The sequence below is a fragment of the Struthio camelus genome, chromosome 3 (assembly GCF_040807025.1).
Source record: "Struthio camelus isolate bStrCam1 chromosome 3, bStrCam1.hap1, whole genome shotgun sequence".
NCBI lineage: Eukaryota > Metazoa > Chordata > Aves > Struthioniformes > Struthionidae > Struthio > Struthio camelus.
The window spans coordinates 51,896,144-51,918,763 of record NC_090944.1 but is presented as its reverse complement, the minus strand read 5'-3'; the positions used below and the strand labels follow the sequence as shown (position 1 = coordinate 51,918,763).

General features: G+C 38.0%; 1 protein-coding gene across 6 annotated transcripts in view; it reads left to right on the top strand.

Moving 5' to 3' along the window:
* EPHA7 (EPH receptor A7) overlaps positions 1-19,981 on the top strand; it is a 163,211-nt gene extending 143,230 nt beyond the window's left edge. For 2 of the 6 annotated variants that reach the window (XM_068937817.1, XM_068937816.1), the window contains exons 15-17: positions 3,898-4,091; positions 5,193-5,348; positions 19,694-19,981. In XM_068937817.1, coding sequence (XP_068793918.1) covers positions 3,898-4,091; positions 5,193-5,348; positions 19,694-19,889 — 546 coding nt within the window. In that variant the 3' untranslated portion in view covers positions 19,890-19,981. Of the gene's footprint in view, positions 1-3,897; positions 4,092-5,192; positions 5,349-6,510; positions 8,612-19,693 lie in introns of those variants that run through there. The other 4 variants (XM_068937819.1, XM_068937818.1, XM_068937820.1 and 1 more) reach the window with 3 other exon arrangements.
* The last annotated feature ends 2,639 nt before the right edge of the window (positions 19,982-22,620 follow it).

The following is a 22,620-nucleotide window of genomic DNA, read 5'->3' as shown; positions in this document are numbered from 1 at the left end:
AAAAAGAAATATTTACATTCCCTAGACACCCAGTAGAGTTTCATTTCTTTTGACACCTTCCTTCTGTACTAGATTCAAACATAAAAGAAGTCTGACAGGAATATAAGAGGCATCAAAGACAAACCTTACCTATCTTTCAAGGAACAATAAGAAAAAACTTTTAATTGGGGGGGAAATTCCAATATCTTCATGATTCTGATTAGATTTTGAAAAGCGTTTCCCCTCTATTGAAAAAGCAAGTTAAGCACCTGAATTAACCTTTTTTCATAAAATAACTAATTGCAACTTCTTGCTGTTTCAATCTATTTTTAGATTTTTTCACATTATAATCTTAAATATTGCATGGATGAAAGGCTTATCAGTTGCTTGCTAAAATAATTTCAATTTTTTTATGCTGTGATATGCAAGTGTATCTTGAAATATACCTTCTAAAACATACACATGTCCTGAAAACAATCCCATAGACAAATACATTAGGCAAAAATTTACAATCAGCTTCTGATTAGTTATTTATTCTCCTCTGCAATGATCAATGGGAGTAATTAACTGAAAGCAAAAATGCTAAATGTATCTCTTCTAATTTTGCATACACATTGAGGTATTTTATATACCTTAAGTTCATCATTTTGCTAAATGTGGATGTGGGTATAGTCATGGGCTAGATCAGGTCTTCTAAAAAATCTCTCCCTCTCTCTCTCCCTCTCTCTCTCCCTCTCTCTCTCCCTCTCTCTCTCCCTCTCTCTCTCCCTCTCTCTCTCCCTCTCTCTCTCCCTCTCTCTCTCCCTCTCTCTCTCCCTCTCTCTCTCTCTCTGTTTGCATCTTAGCATAGCATGTCTTTAATCCCTCGCCTTTTCCTGTGCGTTGCTGTTTTAGATAGATAAAGGATACAAAATTACATTGCACCACAGTCATCTCTCTTTAAGCAAAAGTCCTCCTTTTAGCAGATGCATGGGTTGGGGCAAAAGAGCACTCATCCTGCAAGCTCTCCCACAGTGGTAGGCTGAAATAAAACCCCCCTAACTTCTCTGAGCATCTAGTTGCTTAGTCCTTGCTCATAACAGGACCATTCAAACTGCTGCACTTAACCCTATTGCTCTTTTAAAGTTATTATATTTGCTGATTCGAGCTCTCATTTGATTACTGATCCTAGTGCTGAGGTGGATTAGTTTTCAGACAAGGGTAAGAGCTTAAGCTTATATAGTTTTTCTTTGCTGGACTCCTAGATTTATTTACATTATTATTAATTATTATTATTACATGGCCAGAAGCAATGTGATACAGCAAAAAAAAACATTACAAGGCCCACTTACCCTTTTTTCGTTACTACCTTTTCTTTGTTGAAAACCAGCAGTGAGCAGACCTGGCTGTCTTCTAACCCTCTTTACATCCTCAGATAGCTTAATTATGGGAGAAGCATACATGACTCTCAAGTAAATAGTGTTTCTTTTTTCTCTTTTGTAGCAAAAATAGAATTTGAAAAACAAAAGTTGTGGCATATATAAATAATATAAATCAATTCCATTAGTAAGAACCCCAGCTATGTTCCATTTGTAGCTCTGTTTATTAAAAATATTTCCATGCATGCCTCCGAAAAAAAATTTCATGCATTATCTCTGAACATGGAATTTTTAACTTTTATCCTCTTTCTTAGCATAGTAGACACTGGTAGTATCCTTCAAATTGCCTGAGTTTTGCAGAAACTTAAAAAAAAAAAAAAGAAAGAAACTTTACTTATTAATGTTTAGTATTTTTTCCCCCAGTGTTTCGGGTATTGCCAGCCTTTTGCTCTGTAGCTAATTCCTTTTATATTTCCCAATTTCATCCTTCATAATTATTTTACTTAGAATATACATCACAACTGATTCTGTAGTATCCCCACAGCCCTTAAAAATAATATCCTTATTACCTTAATTTCCACCTTTCTCTCCAGAGAAAGTTTCTCTCCAGAACATAGAGAACACAGAAAAGTCCTGCTCGTGATCCTCTCACTTCTGTTTTCACTGTCTCTTACAGTCTTGGATATAGTCTGGTCTAGATGGTTTGTCAGTTGTCAGTCCCTTGAATAATTTGGTAATATGTTGCTGTTGGTGATATCTGAAACACTTTTTCATTCTTCTTTGGTTGTCTTTGGGATACTGACCTGTTAAACTGCTTCATTTGTTATGGGTCATATGTAGTATGCTATGACACATTTAATACTGTCCTTTTTTAGATGAACTTCCATCAGAAATTCCTGGATCTATTTTGCAAAGCACATCAATTTTTCTACACACATTGTAGCATATTTTTCACTTTTAGTCCACTGCTACTTTTAAATGTGAATTTTTTTCCTCTTAATACTACTCTAAAATACCTTACATTTTACTTTTAATGTTTTCTTTCATGCATAGTATTCTTCTTTCAAATTCCTGGAATATTCCATCTCTCCTGTAGCTACCATGTCTCCTTACTCCATCTGACAGACAGCTTTGCTGTCTCTAGAAGATCACCACACTCATTCTTCAAGGTGTTGATATTACTGCAGGAATTTAGTATTTCTCCATCATTTTTTGTGTTATAGGAAAGTACTGTAATTCTAAATGTGCAGATGGAAAACTGAGGCCCAGAGAGATGAGGCAACTTTCTAAGGTCAGACCAATATTCTGTGACACAAATCTGAAATGTGTCCTGCCACTGGGCTATGCTTCCTCTTTTCATAAAACTTTGTTTCTGCAGAAGGTTTTGATACAATCATGGATTTCAGCTAGTTTTTTGAAGATCATTTTGTATTCTTTGCAGTTCTCTTTACTTTGCAGTCCACTGCTTTTGCACTTTTGTCACACAACCCATGGGATATTTTATATCTGAAGTTATTATTTTCACCAAACCCTGGATATTCATCAACTTTATTTATAATACCAGATATATTTCCTAGGACTAAGCCTAGAACAGCTTCTGATCTAGCTTTCTGTACAAAACCAAGAGAGAAAATAGTCCTACACACTTTCAGGAGCAAGCACCCTTCCTTAGCAATTCTAATACTGTTATGTCAGTCAATGTCAGTGTACTTGAAATCCCTCATGAACAGTGTTTTAGCCCTTTTTCACAAGCTTTTCTTATCTGCATTGGTTCATAATGTGCTTTCTTGTCCTGCCCTCAAGGTTTACAGCCGTTTCCTGTGATTTTACATTAGCCATTTCTATTTTTCTTTTAAATACAAATGGATATGGCTAAGGAAGTCCATCAGTGAGTGTAATTCTTGACTCAGACATTTATGCTCTCCTTTGATCGTATCATCAGCCGGCAGCATCTCTTATTAAATCTAACCTTCTGTTTAGATGATATATTAAAATACAAATCAGCCAGGCCTTCCTCAGTCACGTGACAAGTTTTTACTATGTTATTGCTAAGGTAACATGGCTAGACATAGAGTACAACTTTTTTTCCTAACAGTTTCTATCTGCTGAACATTTTTCTGCAATCTTTTTATAATATCTTGAGACTTTTTGGATTTTATGTAGGCAAGCACAGATCCCTATCCATTTACAAATCAGTGGCTTCTACCACACACTCTCTCATAAAAGCCTTGGGGCGAGTAATAACGCTTTTTGAAATAACTCCATTTATCAATCTATCTGTTACACCCTTGGTGAATTTAATTGTTGCTCCCTGATGTTCATTTGGCTAGGTAATATAGCTATGTTATGCACCTACAGCACAATACTCTTAATAAGCCCAAAGATAAAATCAGGGGTGCTATTTGAAAACATGAAGGCTAGTGTCAAAACAACAGACTCATATTTTTGCAAAACTTTGATGGCAAATTCTAGTGAATTGCCTTTCTTGAACTGCTTAGCAATATACATTCCTTAAATATTGCTCCCTTGATGAAAAATGACTAATTATGTTGGCTACTAGGTTATAAAAGCCATTGAAGAAGGCTATCGTTTGCCAGCACCCATGGATTGCCCAGCAGGACTACACCAGCTGATGCTAGATTGTTGGCAGAAGGAACGTGGTGAAAGGCCAAAGTTTGAGCAGATAGTTGGTATTCTGGACAAAATGATTAGGAACCCAAACAGCTTGAAAACCCCACTGGGAACCTGTAGCAGGTAAGAAAAGCTTTAGTGAGTGTTTATATGATGGTGAGCGTGGCTTGGTTCTGGATGTTTTGGTTGGTTGCTGATTCCAGTTCACACTTTTCCATGTGTCTCTCAGTTCTGCCTTTTATTCACTGTTCTTCCCTCATTCGCCCTGTCTTTGTATCATGCTGAACAAAACCAAAAAGGACTTTATTAAAAATAACCAAAATAAAGGAAGTAAATGTCACAGAACTAGCACACTTCTTGGTAAACCACTGCCTGCTTATCACTCTGTACTCTCACCAGCAGTCTTTGTTTTGCTTCTTAAAATTGTAGAGGCTTTAGGGCATGGATCACCATCTATTTCAGTTTTGTATGAGGCATTCCTTGCCCTAGGAGCTGCTGCAGTAGAAAGAATAGTTAATGATACTCATGCCTGGCCAATGTACTTTAACATTGCTACACTGTAAACTCTAGATTTTTACATTTAGTATCCCGACTTTAATTTCTTCCGGTGATTGCATCTCGTTGTATTTCATGGTGTAGCGTTTAATGGCTTCTTCATATAATTTAGGTAAATTATTTAATCATGGTAATTTTTTGATCCACTAGCTAGATCACTGCACTAGGGAATCAAGTGGCCTGTGTTCTGCTCCCAGTTCTGCTCCTGACTAATTCACTATGTGACCTTGAGCAACTTACTTTGTGTCTCTGCTCTTTCCTTGTCATTGTTTTGTCTAATCCAGTTGAATAATGGAAATAGCTGCAATTATATTTTCTAAAATGCTTAAAAGAATAGTATCTTTATTGTATTCAACAACTTTAGTTGCAGCTGGTGTCATGATAGGTAATAAGATTGATTTTCTGTTGGTAACGATAGTCTAGTAGGCTGATATCGCTCACTGTGACCTTTCATCTTTTCAATGAGTAAGCTTAGGAAATACATATTGTGAGCTACATAATAGTCAGAGCTATTCACAGAATAAATTAAACTGTGTATAAAGGCCTATTACTTTCTCCTCCTGAAGTATTTTAATACCCCAAACTTATTTGACTCTGACCTTGCTAAATACTCCCTGATGTTTGTACTCTCTTTGGAAACAACTTACTTTCCTTTTTCCTTCTCCATAGACCAATTAGCCCTCTTCTGGACCAGAACACTCCCGATTTTACCACTTTCTGCTCCGTAGGCGAATGGTTACAAGCTATTAAGATGGAAAGATATAAGGATAATTTCACAGCAGCAGGCTACAACTCTCTTGAATCAGTTGCCAGGATGACTATTGAGTAAGTTAGTACTGGGCATGTTTAACTTGCATATAGGCAACTTCTAGATAAAAAAATACACAATGTTCAACTCCAAAACATTACCCTGAGTACAAGGTTGGTACTTAGGGTTAAAACAGCTGGTTTAGCAACTGGCAATATTGTTTATATTAGAGCATCCCATAAAAGGGCAAATATTCTGCCACCTGTGTGTGGTGTTACTTTTTCCCTGCTTTTGGTCAGCTGAAGTGATACCAAGGGGCTAGAATTTGAGGGAGAATGTGGCCCATTTAAAAGTATATACGTACAGGAAAATAACTACTTTGCCTGCATTGCCTAGTTGATGCTTTTTCTAGACATGTACTTGGAAGATGTGGAATTTTCTTCTGGTTGGTTGGGGGCTATGTCATGCAAGAAATGACTTCACCTCAGGATAAAAGTCTGCAGAGGAAATACAATTTTCTGAAAGCAAGCATGTCCTGTAGTGGTACTGCCATCTTAAACGAGTCTTCTTGGCACTGTGGAAACAAAGTTCTTATCCTGGTAGTGGCCAAACACTGGTAATTCCTCCTTCAGAGCAGTGCTTTTCTAAACAAATCTGAAACAATGCGTATCCCACTCTTATCCGCGTGTTATCACTGGGGGTCTCTGACTATAGCTGGGGAGCCATCACTGTACCCCACAACTTCTAGTAGGTCAGTAGCACTAGTAGCAGTGGAATTGAGACAGCTGGCCCTCTTTCAGTTGCATGACGGGCATGGGTCAATATGCAAAAAGTTTCTCCAGACATTTATTTAGGAAGCAGACTATGATCCCCAAAATCTTATATTTATACATAACTTTATCCTGAAAGCCTCCCAAGTATTTTGCAAGAGAGGTTTCTCTTTCTTTGGGTATCCTTGAAAACTAAGGTAAAAAATTATCGTAGTGCAAAACATACTGGCCTCATCCTCAAATGTGGAGATGCGTGCAGTGTAATTACGTGGCACATGCCTTGTATTTACATTCCTCACTGAGAAGTTCAACAGGGCTTATATGAACTTCACAGTGCTGAGATGAGGTTCTGGTATCAATGTTAGAAATCTGTAGCCCAGACCACTATGTAGCTTTAAGTCACAGTTGAATACCATACAAAAGCAATCTAAGTTGAAAAATTAACAATGTACGCATTTATCTTCCCCAGGGATGTGATGAGTTTAGGGATCACGTTGGTTGGTCATCAAAAGAAAATCATGAGCAGCATTCAGACTATGAGAGCACAAATGCTACATTTACACGGCACTGGCATCCAAGTGTGATAGACATTTCTCCCTTATGAGGGAGGTGACAGACTGAGAGAACAGCACTGGCCTTCAGTATATATGAAGTGCTGCTAGAAGACACTTGATTTCCTGGGTCCTTCCTGCAGTGAATAGAAGAGCTACAAGAAGCACCTACAGACTTGAACTCCTAAGTGCCACCAGAATTTATGAAAAGGGAATTAGGATCCACCAGTGGTGGCAAGGAAAACAGCAGTGACAATAAACAAAGTACTACCTGAATAAACATACAAACACCTTGAGCTCTCTAACCTCCTTTTTATCTAATAGACTTTTTAAATGTACATAAAAATTTAAAAAAGAATATATTTGTCAGATAAAATCATGATATTATTGTTGAATTCAACAAAATATTTTCCTTAAATCTGTGATTTCTGAACCTTTTTTTAATCATTTGTGTTTATTCTTCATAAAGACTTTCTTTTAGTATGATGTTTATATCTTTGGACCTTTTTAGTGCTAATTCTATGACACATTACTACACTGGGTACCTCTGAAGGATTATTTGAGTTCCTAGAAATTTAAAAAGCATGACCAAGCAGTGTATATCTGTCGGAACATTGGTATCCTTTTGTGCCATTTTCTTTTGTTAAAACAGTATCGTACTGACATGGCTAGCTAATTGGCAGGGAGTTAGGAAAATGCAAGTTGCCAAGAGCTCTGATATTTTATAAAGAATTTTTTAAGGTTACACATATACTATCTTTTAAAAGAAAATAAAAGACAAAAAAAATAAAAAAAGGAAAAGCAATAATGACCCCTAAGTAGTTCTAGGCACTTTTAGCAAATTGTTTGCAAGATGATTTTAATGGACTAGAGTTAAAGTGAGATATATTCTAAGACATAGACCTACAACTGCACACCTGCTGAGGCACTGCATTGAATGGACAGGTGATTGTAGAAGTGTCTCAGAATATGGGTGCAGTTCTCCAGTGTTACCGAACCATTTAATCTGAGCACATCACATTGTTTTCAATACTCTACATTAAACAAATCTGAGAGAAATAGCTGGCTTATATTTTATATGAGTGTAAGTTGAATGCAGTCCAGCTGTGAGACTAAGGATGTAGATTTTATACTAGAACTGTAGAGCATGAGGCAAGGGGCAGTTCAAAATTTTCATGTTTTTTACTAGCTTTTGCTGCTCTGAACAAACACGCGTGTGCATGCTCACACAGACAAACACACACACAGTCATCAGGAACATAGACACAAGCGTGCTCAAAGAAGGACCTTTTTACACCATTTTTATTTATATATGTGTTTTGTTTAACTAAAATATTTAATTACCATAAGCAATAACAAAGTGTGTCTTTACAAATATTGCGGGAATGTATATGAACCAGAGAGAAATGCTTTAAAAAATTCTGAAAATTATGAACTACCCCAGCAATGGAATGCTGTACTTCCAAAGAGAATTGGGCTGCTTCTATTGATTTTGATAGAGAAAGATCCCAGGGATCAGTCATAAATTGGTCTTGTTTGATAATGTGGGCATCCACACAAAAAAAACAAAAATGAAAGAAAACCCTGTAAATGTTCCTTTGTAAAACTTGTAAATTTTATTTATACTGTCTTGTTTTGTACACACATTTACGTATAGTGAGCTCTGAATACATTGAAAATGCACTATATTTTTCTATTTTAATTGCAGAGCGTCACAAACAAACATGTATATTCAGTGCTACATAATGTGTTTTCCCACATTTAGGACCAAAGATAGTTATCAAAAACTTAAAGGCATCATTTTTCCCTTTATTTTTTCTTCCCTTTCTAGATTATTGTACAGTGTTATATTTGACATTTTATTTATTTGTTTCATTAGAAAAATCAGTTTGGTTATACTAATTTTTGTCCCCCTGCCTTTGTTCAAGAACATCTGTAAAAAGCTTTTAATCAGCATAATCCCGTTACATAGACACTTCCATTTGTAATCTTTGTAATAGACTGTAAATATATTTTTGGAACTATAATGCAATGTGCATAAGGGTTATTTTTCAGTGTCCATATATGATTGTTTATACAATTCACAGCACTTTACAGTCATGCTGAGAAGCCTAATTTATTGCCTGGATTTGGGCAGAGTAAGAGAAAAGGTGAATATTCTTATTTCATATTAGATTGTCATTCCGTAGAAATAGAGTTATTTTCATGTATGCAGCTCAAGATGATTTTTTTAACTATTAAAATTAATTTTCTAAAAATGTTGTAGAAGCAAAATGCAGAGTGCACTGCATGCCCAATTTTGAAATTAGTGCACACAAGCACTCAGCCAAGGCACTCTGAAAGTAGCCATTGGACCACCATTAACTAATGAGCATCTGTTTTGTTTTGTAACATACGCTAAGTGCCTCGCTACTGGGGTCACCATGACTGGCATCTGCACAAGATGCTTCTCAGTTTTGCTGCTTCTTTAGGTACCTAACTATGAATTTAGGCGTCTAACTTCAGATACCTACTTTCTTACAAATCTTGGCTATTGTTTCTAAGGGCTTGGTGATTAAAGGTGCGATGCAGCAATGCTGGTATTGCTGAGAACCCACAAACCCTAAATACATGGGGCCATGCTTCACCTTTAGGATTATTCAATATTCTGAAGCACAGAGGCCTCAAAGCGTATGTGATGTCTTATCTTTAGGCTCGCATACGTACAAGTGAGGGCCCTAATGGTATTTCTTCCTTATTTTTCTTTATTTGATTTAAGCCATCTTCTTTGAATAGTAAATATATTTTGTCATTCATATATATACCTTGACTGCCTTAATAGTGACAGATTTGTACGCAATTGAAAGTGGTAGAGTAGACCAGGAAAGCACAATCAATATCAATGTTCCTGTCATAGCTATCTGTTCAGAACATTACTGCAATTTAGAGCACCTGCATGTAAAAGGATTTGTAATTGGTGGAGCAGCAACATATTGATGTTGGTTGCAGTTCCCCAAGATCCAGGGAAAGGTAGACAAGCGTAAGGAAAATAAGAACTCCAGAGAAAGTTGGTGTTCATGGCAGGAGCTGAAAGAAAAGTGGAGATGGAGGGAGAACCATATGCTGACTGGTGAAACAAGCAAGTGGGCTCAGTTCTGACTCAACTCTGTTGAGCTTGAGAACTGTGCAGAATTTCAGGCTATGAATGAGATTGATCTTTCTTGAGTTTATCCATCTGCAAGCATGTAAAAGAGAGATGTCTAAGACAAGCAGGATGAAATCGCCCTCTGGGAATGCTTATCTCCATTGCCTGCAGAGGGATCCTGGATGATTAGCTTAAATTAGGCACCTAATGTTTAAATAGCTAAAGTTAGGTGAGATCATTAGTACCCCGTATGTCCATGGCTGCTACAGAGTTTCCCCCTCAAGCTAAGTATCATAGAAAGGCAGCTCTTCCACTGCTAGTATATCCCAGAGTGTATTAGAACTGGGCTTTATCACAGAGAGGTTTCTTTTTTTTCTTCAGAGATTTATAACAGATCATCTAAATGCTCTTTGTATATGGGTATTAATTCATGATAAATTTTGTGGTTGTTCTGAGGAAGACCTGCCTAGTAAAGTACAGTTATTTAATATTTTAAGTAATCTGAAATATTTGTTGACATACTGCTTCAATCCAGAAGTTATGTGGTCAGATATGATAGTTGCTGTTTGCAAAAGCATATTTATCTAAAGCCTTGTCATGTGAAAATCTCCAGGAGGCAAAGATGCTTAAATGTATCTAAAATTGAATGTTGCCCTTAATTTCTCCATTACTGAGCTCTATCTGTGTTATGCTCCATTTAAAAATGAGGATTTGATATTTGTTTAGAGTCATCTAGCATCCACTGAGAGAATTTGAAAAGACTTTTAAAATTAAATTTACTTTTCTCCACTAATAGTAATATACGGTAAATAATTTCCACTGTTTTGAATGTTACAAGAACTATTGCTTTAATGTGGGGGATCAAGGGGTTTGTTTTTTGTTTTGTTGTTGGTATTTTTTTTTACGCTTATTGGTTAGTAGTGGAAATAAAAAAAAATAATATTTCATCCTTACCTTTCTAAATAATTCATATATAGTAACTTTGAGAATGATTTAAATTCTGCAACTTTCAGTTACTAACTGAAATAAGGTGATTTTGTCACTCCAGCCGTGATTGTAAGTGATGCAGAGACACATTGCCACGATGGCAGGTTTAGCCGGCATTCTTTTACCAAGTAATTGAATGAGGCAGTCCACTGTCTGCATGTGAGGACTGAAGGCCAACTGAGCGACAAAAGGGTCATTTCACCTTTTAAAAATATATTGACACTTTACAGCTAGTGCTTTCTTCCTTAAAACCTGGTATGCAGTTAGAAACTGATATACTCTTGACTTGTTCAGTACTTTTTTCTTTGATTTTGAACAAATGTCATTCGGGGTGCTATGGAAGAGAACAGAACAGTTCCCAGACAGAATGCCAAGCCCAGTTTAAGAAATGGACAATATAAATTCTTGCCTAACAGTAATTCTGGAAGCAGGTAGTGCAGGGATATTCAGGCAGTTGAAGCTATAGTTTGCTGAAGAACTAGTGTAACAGGATTTATGTGTGTTTAGGATCTGTTAGGACCATACTTTTAAGGAAGCAGCTGATATGTAGAAAAGGGAGAATTCATTTCCCCACTTACTTGGAGTGCACTTGCAGATAAATGATAGCTTTTGGAGTCAAAAGACTACTCAAACAGCTTATCTTCAAACTAATTTCTAGTAAAACAGAAATTCTGGGCAGCAGACAATATTTTCTCTTCTCTTCCCTTAAGAATTGTCAAACCTAGCCAACAATTACTTTTTTAAAAGGATCTTTATTATTTTTATAGTGCAGCCTTCCATTTACTTAGAAATAGGCAATTCTGTAATTATATTTCCTGCGAAAGCAATGGTTTGAGGACAGAGGTTGGAGGTATAAAAGGTTTTGGAAAAAAAAAAACAAAAACAAAAATAAAGGAAGAAAAACTCAAGCCAACAAATGAGCTGTGAAACCTAAAGATTAGGTTCACCTTTTTAGTAATACATTCCATATAGTGCTTTGAAAAATGTATGCTTACTGAAACATATAACATAACAGATTAAACCATAGGCATAAAATCTGCAATATTCTTACAACTGAGTAGGGGCAGAATGCAAGCTAAATTTGCTGGGAGGTTCCCCCTCTGTCCTGTCTGGATTTGGTTTTGCAAGATTTTTAAATTAGGATAATAAACACTTACATTTAGTGAAAAGCCTGTTGGGACAGGCTAAGGGACAAACTAGTGAGTCTGTAATACCCATGAAACTGTGAGTGAACTCTTAGGATGGATAAAGATCATGCAGTTTGAAAGTGAAAAGAATCATCTGGAGTTTGTATGCTGTAGAGACTTTGTAGATTATACGCAGTGAGACTGTGAAAGGCTGAACACTGAAAAGGAAAACCATACACTCACTTTTGCACCTGATGAAAAGTCATAAAATGACAGGGATTGGAAAGAGAGGGATGTGAAGATGTCTAGAATGTGCAAGTCTAAGTTGTAGGGTTCCACAAGGCGTTCCAAAAGCTGGCAGTGAAGTTAAGGAACATCAATATTTTTTAAGTAAAAAGATATTGTTAATAAAATATACCTAATAATCGAATGTAGAGTGGTTTCAGTACTCTGATTTTTCCTCAGGCCAGATTGGAATTTGTCAAAGAGACTAAATTGAGACAGATGGGAAAGCAACTGGTAATTCACAGCTCGTTCAAGTGGACTTGAAAGAGATATGAAAGGAAAATTTTACATTAAAAGCCGGAAAATAAAGCATGAACTATGATGGTATTTAGTCTCAGAGGGTTCTAGAATAGTTTTCTTTAAATGATACCAGATTATAGCTCTGATACTATACATGCTGGGTGAAATTATTGTCTAATTAGAATGACCAAGAAAGAGCCACAAGTCAAAAAATAGTTGATAGACTGTGAAAAAGATGAGATACAACCATAAGAAACTCATGTAGCCAGCCAAACGAATCTTGGACAAAACAAGACATAATTCCTAGTGCCAGAAGAGCTAAATCAGGAACAGAAAATCTGTTCATCTGTCGGCCAAAGCTTCTGTATTTAATTGAACCAAATAACCAAGTGTGGAACAGTGTTGCTAATAATAATTAATGCTAATAATGAAAAACTACAACTTGGAGTTCACCTAATTAATCATAATATGATTAACACTGGAAAACACAAGTAATGGTTAATACATAGTTATACGCAAAGACCACTATATGCCAGTGATGTTAAGAGTTCCAGAACTCTGAGCTGTTTCCGGTCAGTTAGCTATAAACCGGAGAAAGTATAGTCCCAAGTGCATAACTAAAGCCTTCCTCTTTTCTGCTAAAAAAAGAGGAAGGAATGAAAAGTTTACTCAAGCTCAATAGAATTTTTTCTAGTTTTTTCCTTAGAATTACCGTAAAATACATGTTTATCTCATACATTAAGAAACTAACTTCCTCTCCGAGAGATGCAGTCTCACAGAGAGGGCAAATCAAGAGATGATTGTAGTCAAAGGGTGTTTATCCTTTTGCTTTACTAAGGCATCAACATTTTGCTTGAAAGAGGCCAAACTGAGGAAGAAATGAAGGAAGGTAGATACATTGATTCTTCACGTTTCATGTCTGTAGAGATGTTACTTAGGCAACTTCTTGACTATTATTCAATCTATTTTACTATGCCAGCTTTCACTGGCTTACTGAAGGGCTACATGTCCATCCTTAAGATACCTTCTGGAAAATATGCTTCAATTTCCTCTCCTCAGGGACCAATCAGTCTATGCTAAGAATGCAAGAGGATTTTGCAAATAAGAAAGTGCAGCAATCTTAGATTAGTTCTCTCCAGGGTGTTCTTTTAAGTCAGAATTGTAGATTAAATGTGTTCTCCCATCAAGGTTGCACATAATAAACTGCATGAGAAATGTGATTTACTTGGAATGATCTTGGCAAAAATCATTCAGCTACCTCTTGAAGGCCACCCAGAAATTACAATCTTTAAATGGTGGTTAGGGTTTTGTCCAGAAGGTGAAAGAGATGGGTTTATCATTTTCATCATCCTTGGAGGTTTGTGTTTACAGCTTTCATGCCCCCACAAAATACTCTGACTACCAAACTATTGTGAATTCTGTGTAGAAGTTATCCTCAGAAACTCTCATTGAAAATAGACCATGAATGCAAAATGCATGAGTCCATAAAATAAAGAAATGAGAAATTAATTCTGTAGCAAATTAGACCAAGACTTCTCCACATTTATGCATTTTTTTCTTGGTGGTGGTAGTAGTGGTGTTTCCATGTGGGGGTGAGTGAAAGACTAAGATGGGATCCAGAAGATGGAAGAGGAGAGTGAGATTGGATAGGATGAGTAGTCTCTGGATGGGAAAGAAAAGACTGAGAAGAGAGAGGACCTAAGAGAGCAGCAGTTGGCTTTGGGCAATCTTTGTATCTCTCCTTTTCAGGACATTTGAGGTGCAGGACCCTCACCTTCAGCCCGCTTTATCTCAGATCTCACAAATCTTTCTAGCTCTTTTATTCAACTAGCTCCTTAAGTCCTCCCTTACATTGCACCACACAAAATATAACAGCTGTCCTCTTCCCTAGTAGCCAATGTTTGCACTCCCATGGGCTGCTGGAAAGGAAGCAAAGGCCGGGTTCAAATCCAGATCACATGCCTACAGGACAAAATTGTGCCAGCCTGATGAGGATTCTCTTTTAGTATTGCTGGTCTTCAGTACAATGAACAAGTGCTGCTTGGATTGCTCCTGTAGAGAGAAAGGCTGCACCTTACTAAAAAATTTCCTTTCATACTCAAACTAATCCACTCCCGAGAGGAGAGGAGAGGAGAGGAGAGGAGAGGAGAGGAGAGGAGAGGAGAGGAGAGGAGAGGAGAGGAGAGGAGAGGAGAGGAGAGGAGAGGAGAGGAGAGGAGAGGAGAGGAGAGGAGAGGAGAGGAGAGGAGAGGAGAGGAGAGGAGAGGAGAGGAGAGGAGAGGAGAGGAGAGGAGAGGAGAGGAGAGGAGAGGAGAGGAGAGGAGAGGAGAGGAGAGGAGAGGAGAGGAGAGGAGAGGAGAGGAGAGGAGAGGAGAGGAGAGGAGAGGAGAGGAGAGGAGAGGAGAGGAGAGGAGAGGAGAGGAGAGGAGAGGAGAGGAGAGGAGAGGAGAGGAGAGGAGAGGAGAGGAGAGGAGAGGAGAGGAGAGGAGAGGAGAGGAGAGGAGAGGAGAGGAGAGGAGAGGAGAGGAGAGGAGAGGAGAGGAGAGGAGAGGAGAGGAGAGGAGAGGAGAGGAGAGGAGAGGAGAGGAGAGGAGAGGAGAGGAGAGGAGAGGAGAGGAGAGGAGAGGAGAGGAGAGGAGAGGAGAGGAGAGGAGAGGAGAGGAGAGGAGAGGAGAGGAGAGGAGAGGAGAGGAGAGGAGAGGAGAGGAGAGGAGAGGAGAGGAGAGGAGAGGAGAGGAGAGGAGAGGAGAGGAGAGGAGAGGAGAGGAGAGGAGAGGAGAGGAGAGGAGAGGAGAGGAGAGGAGAGGAGAGGAGAGGAGAGGAGAGGAGAGGAGAGGAGAGGAGAGGAGAGGAGAGGAGAGGAGAGGAGAGGAGAGGAGAGGAGAGGAGAGGAGAGGAGAGGAGAGGAGAGGAGAGGAGAGGAGAGGAGAGGAGAGGAGAGGAGAGGAGAGGAGAGGAGAGGAGAGGAGAGGAGAGGAGAGGAGAGGAGAGGAGAGGAGAGGAGAGGAGAGGAGAGGAGAGGAGAGGAGAGGAGAGGAGAGGAGAGGAGAGGAGAGGAGAGGAGAGGAGAGGAGAGGAGAGGAGAGAAACTGACCAGCAGCACTGATAATACTGGAGTATGTTTAAAATAATAACCACAGCTACTCACAGGCAGAAAAATCTAAGTGTGGTAGAAGCTGAAAGACATAAAGCAAAACACTTGGTGATGGGGCTTTTCCAAGGCGGGAGAGGAAAGAGTTATGTTCTATGATTTTATATTCTGTATATTGAATAGGTAAAAGTCTTTTCTCATTCTTTTATATTATTATGAACCTATGGCTTACAGATTTTATGAGGTGAATATAGCTGGATTAATGGAAAACATAGGGAAACTAATGCTGAATTATTTGCTGAAAGAGAAAAAAAAACACTTCAGTTTATACTAAAATTACATTTTAGCTTGAAAATATTCCCTAGAAATACTGCCAGCTTTCAGTATAGGGAAGTATCTTAATAATTATGCAAAAAGTAGTAAAAAACCTTTATAAAGTAAATCTTCAAAGTAGTTAATATCATTTTATACTTGTATTTTGAAATAGGATTGTGTAAAGCTGAATTTATATTCTTTTATTTTTTAATCAGATGTCAAGTTATTTAAATTAAAAATCCTAAAAGAGAGGGTATTATGTCTTATACCCCTTTTACAAGTAGCTGCAAGATATTTAAGGTTGAATTTCCAGATCTAAATTCACAATGCTTCTCTTTAGATAACAGAAAAACAGATACCACATTTCTTAGCATACAGTTATGCATTAGCATGTCTGTCCTTGAGCCGTCTCAGCATATTATTCCTAAACAAAATGTTATATTTGGTAGCGCCCAGACTCTAAGTTCTATTGTGCTGTTTCTGCTGTTTTCATATTCAAGGCCTTTTGGTGATGGAAGTCCTTTCTAAAGAATTTAGTTAAGGTCGGTGAGCACTAGGGAGCAGGTGAATATTGTGTAAAAGAGCAGAAGCCATTTCCAGAAACTAAGCAGATATCTCACAGGGGTGATGTCTAGCTCTTACTGAACTCCCTCTTTCCTCACCTAGTGTAAATGCCAGAACAAAATATCAGAAAGTCTGGCTCCTTTCATACTTACTGACAGCTGAATCATGACTACACACAGTTCGAGATATGCAGCTGACATAAATGCAACACCTATCCCCCATCCTTTTGCCTGCAAGTACTGCTTCCAGGAAGGCTCACATTAATTTTTGTGATTGATGAATAACTTACTCCTTTTCTGGGGATACAGATGGAAAATTGACACATTTCTTGGGAGAGGAAGGTGTGGTGAGAGTAAGACTGACCCTTCGATTCTGGGCTATGGGAAAGTGGTATAAGAAGGCCAATGTGCCACTTTTAAGCTCTATGTGGGAAAGGGACAGACTTTGCTGTTATGCGCATGTTACCAAACCTTCTGAGCAGAAGCCGCTGCCTGGGGAAGGTTGATTAGGCTGGGCACTATGCCCCCATGGGATTTTATGTTCAGAAACTCCCTCCTGCACTCTACATCAGTATGGTCCTTTCCCTTCCTAAAACATCATTTCTTTGCCAGAAATTGTCTCTTCTGACTCTGAAATTGATATTCAAGTAAAATGGAGTATGTCCATGGAAGAGGTTGAGTGTCCTGCCACATCCTAGAAGAGCAGATATTTTGGTCTTCAGGAACCTCACCAAGTTTGGGCTTCCTGTATCATTTTGTAGTTGCTGAACTATTAGATAAAATATATATGATCTCTTTGACCTTTTCTTATGTGTGTTTCCTGTTGAAAGGATGGATTTAGGCACCTACCTTCAGAGAAGGTTTGAGATTGTGAATCCCTGAAAACATTTCCCTAAGGATACATCCGTATTTTTGCTGGGATGCAAGATAGCTTACCCAGGACCCTATGCTTCCTAATTCTGTTGAGTACTCGTTCTCCTTGAGTTTCCTTTCTGTGGAAGTTAGGGTGTGGGTGGTAACTTGTATGTGTGCTGCTTTTGCCCAGATATGGCCTACAGATAAAGCTTTGGCATGCAATCAGAGTCTGGATAAGTGAGTACTAAATCCAGACATAGAGCTGCCATAACCAAGAACTGAAGAACTATACTCACCTTAGAACTGCTTGTCAACCACTGTCCCTGACTGGCCTTCACTTTCCAGAGTCTCTGGTTTAGCTTTCTAACTCTTCCAAGAAAGATAGGGTACCAAATTCAGGACTGTGAAAGACATTGGAGAGCAAAGCAGCTAGAAATGAAGCATTAGGACTGTGAATATAGCTAGGTCATGCAGATGTAAGGAGATTATCAAATTGTTTTATCATATGTCACTCAGAGATTCCAATATTCCAACTGTTGATGTTTCATACTTGTTAGCTTGCACCTGGTCTCTGCTCTGGAGAAACCAGTCTTCGGCAATAAGAACCAGGTGCAGCCTATATTGGAGCCATGCCAGCACCCACCATATACACATGCTATCTTATGAATGTCTCTTGATCTGTAGACCTTCATCCTGGTGCTGATGAAAAAGTCAGTATAGGCATAACCAATATAAATGTGATCTGAGGTTTTAAATGCCTTTGTGAGTATGTATGTATCTAATTGCTATTTCTGACTATCATTTGCCTTTACTTTGGAGTAAATTCACATGTCAATCATTTTTACTATTTCAAAGACTTACTTGCCTTCAAAATAGTAAAAAAAAAGACTCAACCATGAAAGTTAAAATATATCTTCCTTTTGGAAAGGATTTCTTCTCGGAGTTCTTTTAGCTACATTCTTTTCTCATGCATTCTTTGCATTACTAGGGTTTCAAAGGGCAGGTGCAAAAAAAAAAAAAGAATAGAAGTGAGATTTAGCTTAGTTAATACCTTCTCCTCATGTAGAATTAGTCCATGAGATACTACATAGAGACAGAAAAAAACATTCTGTCCCTTCATCAGATTGCTTGCTCTAGCTGTTTTTGCTCAGACATTATGGCTATTAATATTGTCAGATCCTCTTTTTGGCTTATCATGAAACATCTGCTCCCATTTTGTCCAGTTTGGTGATGGGGTATGGCATGTTATAATGTATTAATAATGCTCTTCTCTTGAATGAGAATTTTCCCTTTGATTCACATTGTTAAGTAATCTAACCTGTGTATCAGAATGACAGCTTGAGCTTTGGAATCAAATGTGTGGCAGGGGAACATTCCTTTGCTCGTTTATTTTTCCTTAGTATTAGTGTTACATTGGCCTGTCTCAAAGTCTGTAATAAATTGCTTTTCTCTCAGGAATTTTCACATAATTTAGTTAAGCAATTGCTAACCATATGTATAATATTTTTTATTAAATTCTGGCCTAAATCCATTAATCCTAACGCTATATTTTTTTAGATCTTTTGTATGGCTAGCTTGTCACTAAATGTACAAAATCCACCTCTCCTCTCCTCTCCTCTCCTCTCCTCTCCTCTCCTCTCCTCTCCTCTCCTCTCCTCTCCTCTCCCCTCCCCTCCCCTCCCCTCTCCTCTCCTCTCCTCTCCCCTCCCCTCCCCTCCCCTCCCCTCCCCTCCCCTCCCCTGCCCTGCCCTGCCCTGCCCTTGCCTTGCCTTGCCTTGCCTTGCCTTGCCTTGCCTTGCCTTGCCTTGCCTTGCCTTGCCTTGCCTTTTCCTTTTTTCTTCTTTCTTTCTTCTTTCTTCTTTCTTCCTTCTTTCTTCTTTCTTCTTTTCAGCTTTTGATTTTTTGGCAACATAAGTAATATAAACATAGTCTTGCGGTGCCTAATATCATGTAGTGACTGAGAAAAGTCAGTTTAACTTTTTTATAAGATTCTTCAGCTATACTGAGAGCTTCTGATAATATCAGTTAGGCTACAGGAGATTCTACCTTATTAGTTACTCTAAGGAATCTAACTACAATATGTGTGTTTTTTCTAGTTAGGTAGATTTTAAATTGAACTAACACACCCATTCCACCATTTTCCACTTCTGTCTTTTAAGGAGTTATCTACATCTTCTCCCAGTCCTTAATTTAATATCCAAACACCCATCTGAAAAACTGCTACACCTCATTCATTTATTTCCTTTATTTCAAATATTGAAATTGTCAAGTATAACCCTGTGGTTCATTAAGATCCAGTGTGAAATACAAGTACATTTCCTTCATGTTAGAGATGTTTGCTTGGGGATCTTTGGTTTTATTGATGTTTACCTAGTGAGTCAATAAGAATTTTTGTCAAGTAGTGGTGTATACATGGCAATGACAATGATAGTGTAATTTTCCTCTATTACTTCCTGATATCAGCATTCTGCTGCACTGCCAATTTCATATCTGTTGTTATTATTTGTTTGACAGAACCAAAAACAAGCCAAGTGCTTTGCAAAAAAGAGAACAAGAAAAATCCCTTTCCAGAAGAGATGGCAGCCTGAATAGAAATGACATAATGGCAGGAGACAAAGGAAGCAGAAAGGGGAAGCAGAACAAGAGTTATAACCATAAGATCATGAGATTGGTTTGGAGGCACAGTGACCGCTATGAGGCATTTTTTTAAAGCACATAAGAACTGTAGTTGTGATTAGAGAATGGAAATGTAGAAAAGAAGCATGGAAAGGAATGGAGAAGAAGGGAGGAACAGACTGGCAACAGGAGGAAGAGTAAACACAGGTGTATGGGAGAGGCCAGAACATACAGCTGACAAACTGAGGACTATGACTAATGCCAAGAGTGAAAGATCACATCGGAAAAGCAAGATGATTTCAAGAGGCTGGTAAAGCAGGACATGGCAATGCTGCTAGGGAGAGAAGAACCAGCAAAGCTGCCCTGGAAGCCTGCCCTGGAAGCTCCTCACTCTAACCTAACCCTGCTTCCCCATCTTCTTTCTAGCTCCCCTCTTAACAGAAAATATGTATATAGAAGAGCAAAGGAGAAGGAGAAGCAGCTAAATCAATCATTTCAAAAAGGCCTGCTGGGGGAAAAGTTTAAGCTGAGATAATAAGCTCCTACTGTTGTTGCTAGTGGTAGCAAGTGGGTAGAGAGCATCATGCTAACCGTTCTCATGCAGACAAATCAACAGGAGTCTTTGCCACTACTTACAAATAGGCCTTGCTGAGAAATAGAATTTTAATACTTCCAATAATTCAGGACATTTTAAGATTTGCTTTCATTCTCAATCAGAATGAAGCAGAAATCATTGACAGTGAAATGGAAACATGGAAGCAAAATATTGGGGTGGTTTCTTTTAAAGTTGAAAATAATCGTTTCTGTATTGCAAAAGAAGATAAGGGCTTTTTTGATCATTGAAAAAATATATTTTATAAATTTCCATAAAAATTATGAAATTTGGAATTGTTTTAATTGTACTGAACTGACATTTTTCTAGAAAACAGTATTTTTTCTAGAAGAAAACTGGAAAATTGGATTTTTTTCACTAGAAAACTGACATTTTCAGACTGTCAGATATTCTAAATTATCTTGAATTCTAAGGTAAGAATTCTTCAGCAGTAGGAAAGCTACAAAGTGACCAGTCTCATTTCTTCCTCACTTCCTTCTCCTCTGCTTCTGTGCCCAGACATCTCTACTGATTAGGCTGCAAAGACCAAAAACTAGTTTCAATGTCTCCCTGAGAAAAGGCATATTGCCAACTTCTTTAAGAATTATTAACTAGGTATGCTTACAGGAAGCCACTTTTTTGCCACAGACTATGTGTCCATTTAAATCCTCATCACAGCTCTTCCATTTTGCCTGGAAAAATTTATCAGAAAGCATTCTGAAAATCCTCAGATCTTTCTGTTTTCAGCAAAACTTTTTAGACATAATTATGGTGTGGAAGGTATATTGGTATGATAGTTGAGAGTCTACCTCTAGTGACAGAGTATTTTATTGCTTTGGCATATATAGATACTTTATGTTTGATACTTCTGACTGCAGAGCGTTGATGCTTAGGGAGCTATAGGTATTGACTGGTTCTATTTTTTCTTATAAGTTCTAGAGGGCAGCACTAGATAAATTGTTCTTCTCTATCAGTATAACACAGATTTGCATGAATCATTCATCCTGAACATACATCAGAGCGATATCAAGTTGGTTGTTGTGACACCTTATGAATATGATGCTCATTTTTAGACTCTTCTAGAAGCAGAATGATTTAAGCTTTGTCTAGTGGAGACCAGGGCCTCATTTAAGACTGTCTTGGTGAATCTGGATAGGATTCAAATAATTCATCTAGGTGAGGAGAATAAAATTGAAAGTCATAGCTGAAACAGTGCCAGTAATGCTTAACTGTTTGGGCTTGTCTGTCACCGAATATTTTGATAAATGGTGGCTTATTAGATTCTTAGATAGCAAAAGCTGCCAAATACACTTTTTATTGTCTGCAGTTTGAACTTAGCTTAAGCTAGTTAAATTCCTGTCACCTCAGGATACTATTTTAGCAATGAGGTCTGCAGGACCTACTCTTTCAATGTAGAGATTTCCGCTACTGTAGAAAGTGCCAGGTAGGTAGAGAGTTAACACAATGCCCAGTTCTTGGAGGCCCAGTGCTCAAAGGATCAGGGCCGCTTCAATAATTTCTCTACATTGTTACTGAAGTGAATGAGGGTATTAGAGTTAAACCATACAGTCATTGGGTCAGTTTACAAATTTACCCTACTTAGATTCTTACATTTAATTTAAGTCCAAAGGTCCATGTATCATTAAAAAAAAAGAAAAAAATGAAGAGCTATGTCATAGTGTTTCCCCATCATATGGAATTTTCTATATATCATTTTTACATATTTCACAGGACCCCAATAATGATTGGTTGCATACACCTTGTTGCAATAATAGACTCAACATAAAGCAATATCAAAACATAGCTATAATTTCTATGTATTATATTTAGCCAAACTTCTATTACGTTCAGTAGGCCAGGGATTTTGCTTAAATTTTCTCTCTGCTTCTGGTGTGATAGCAGATATGGAAAATGTGTGCACCTGTTGGCATTAAGAGAGGATACCACTGTGTGGCATCTTTTCTTCTTCTGCTAACCCAAAAGCTGAGCATTTCAATTGGGAAAGGTGTCAGAATCGCTGAAAACTGTGGTTTGACCTACCGTCTGAGTTTGGACAGTGAATTGGAAGCATGATTTAGTCAGACATTTAATACCAGCAACCTCATTAGTGACATAGCGTTACTGGAAAAAGATTGAAAAAAGAGTAACAGAAAATAACCTGAAAGTAAAGGAGAGCATGTTTAGTTTGCTTTTTTTTTTTTTTTTCCACCTTGCCTATACTTTTATAGCCTGT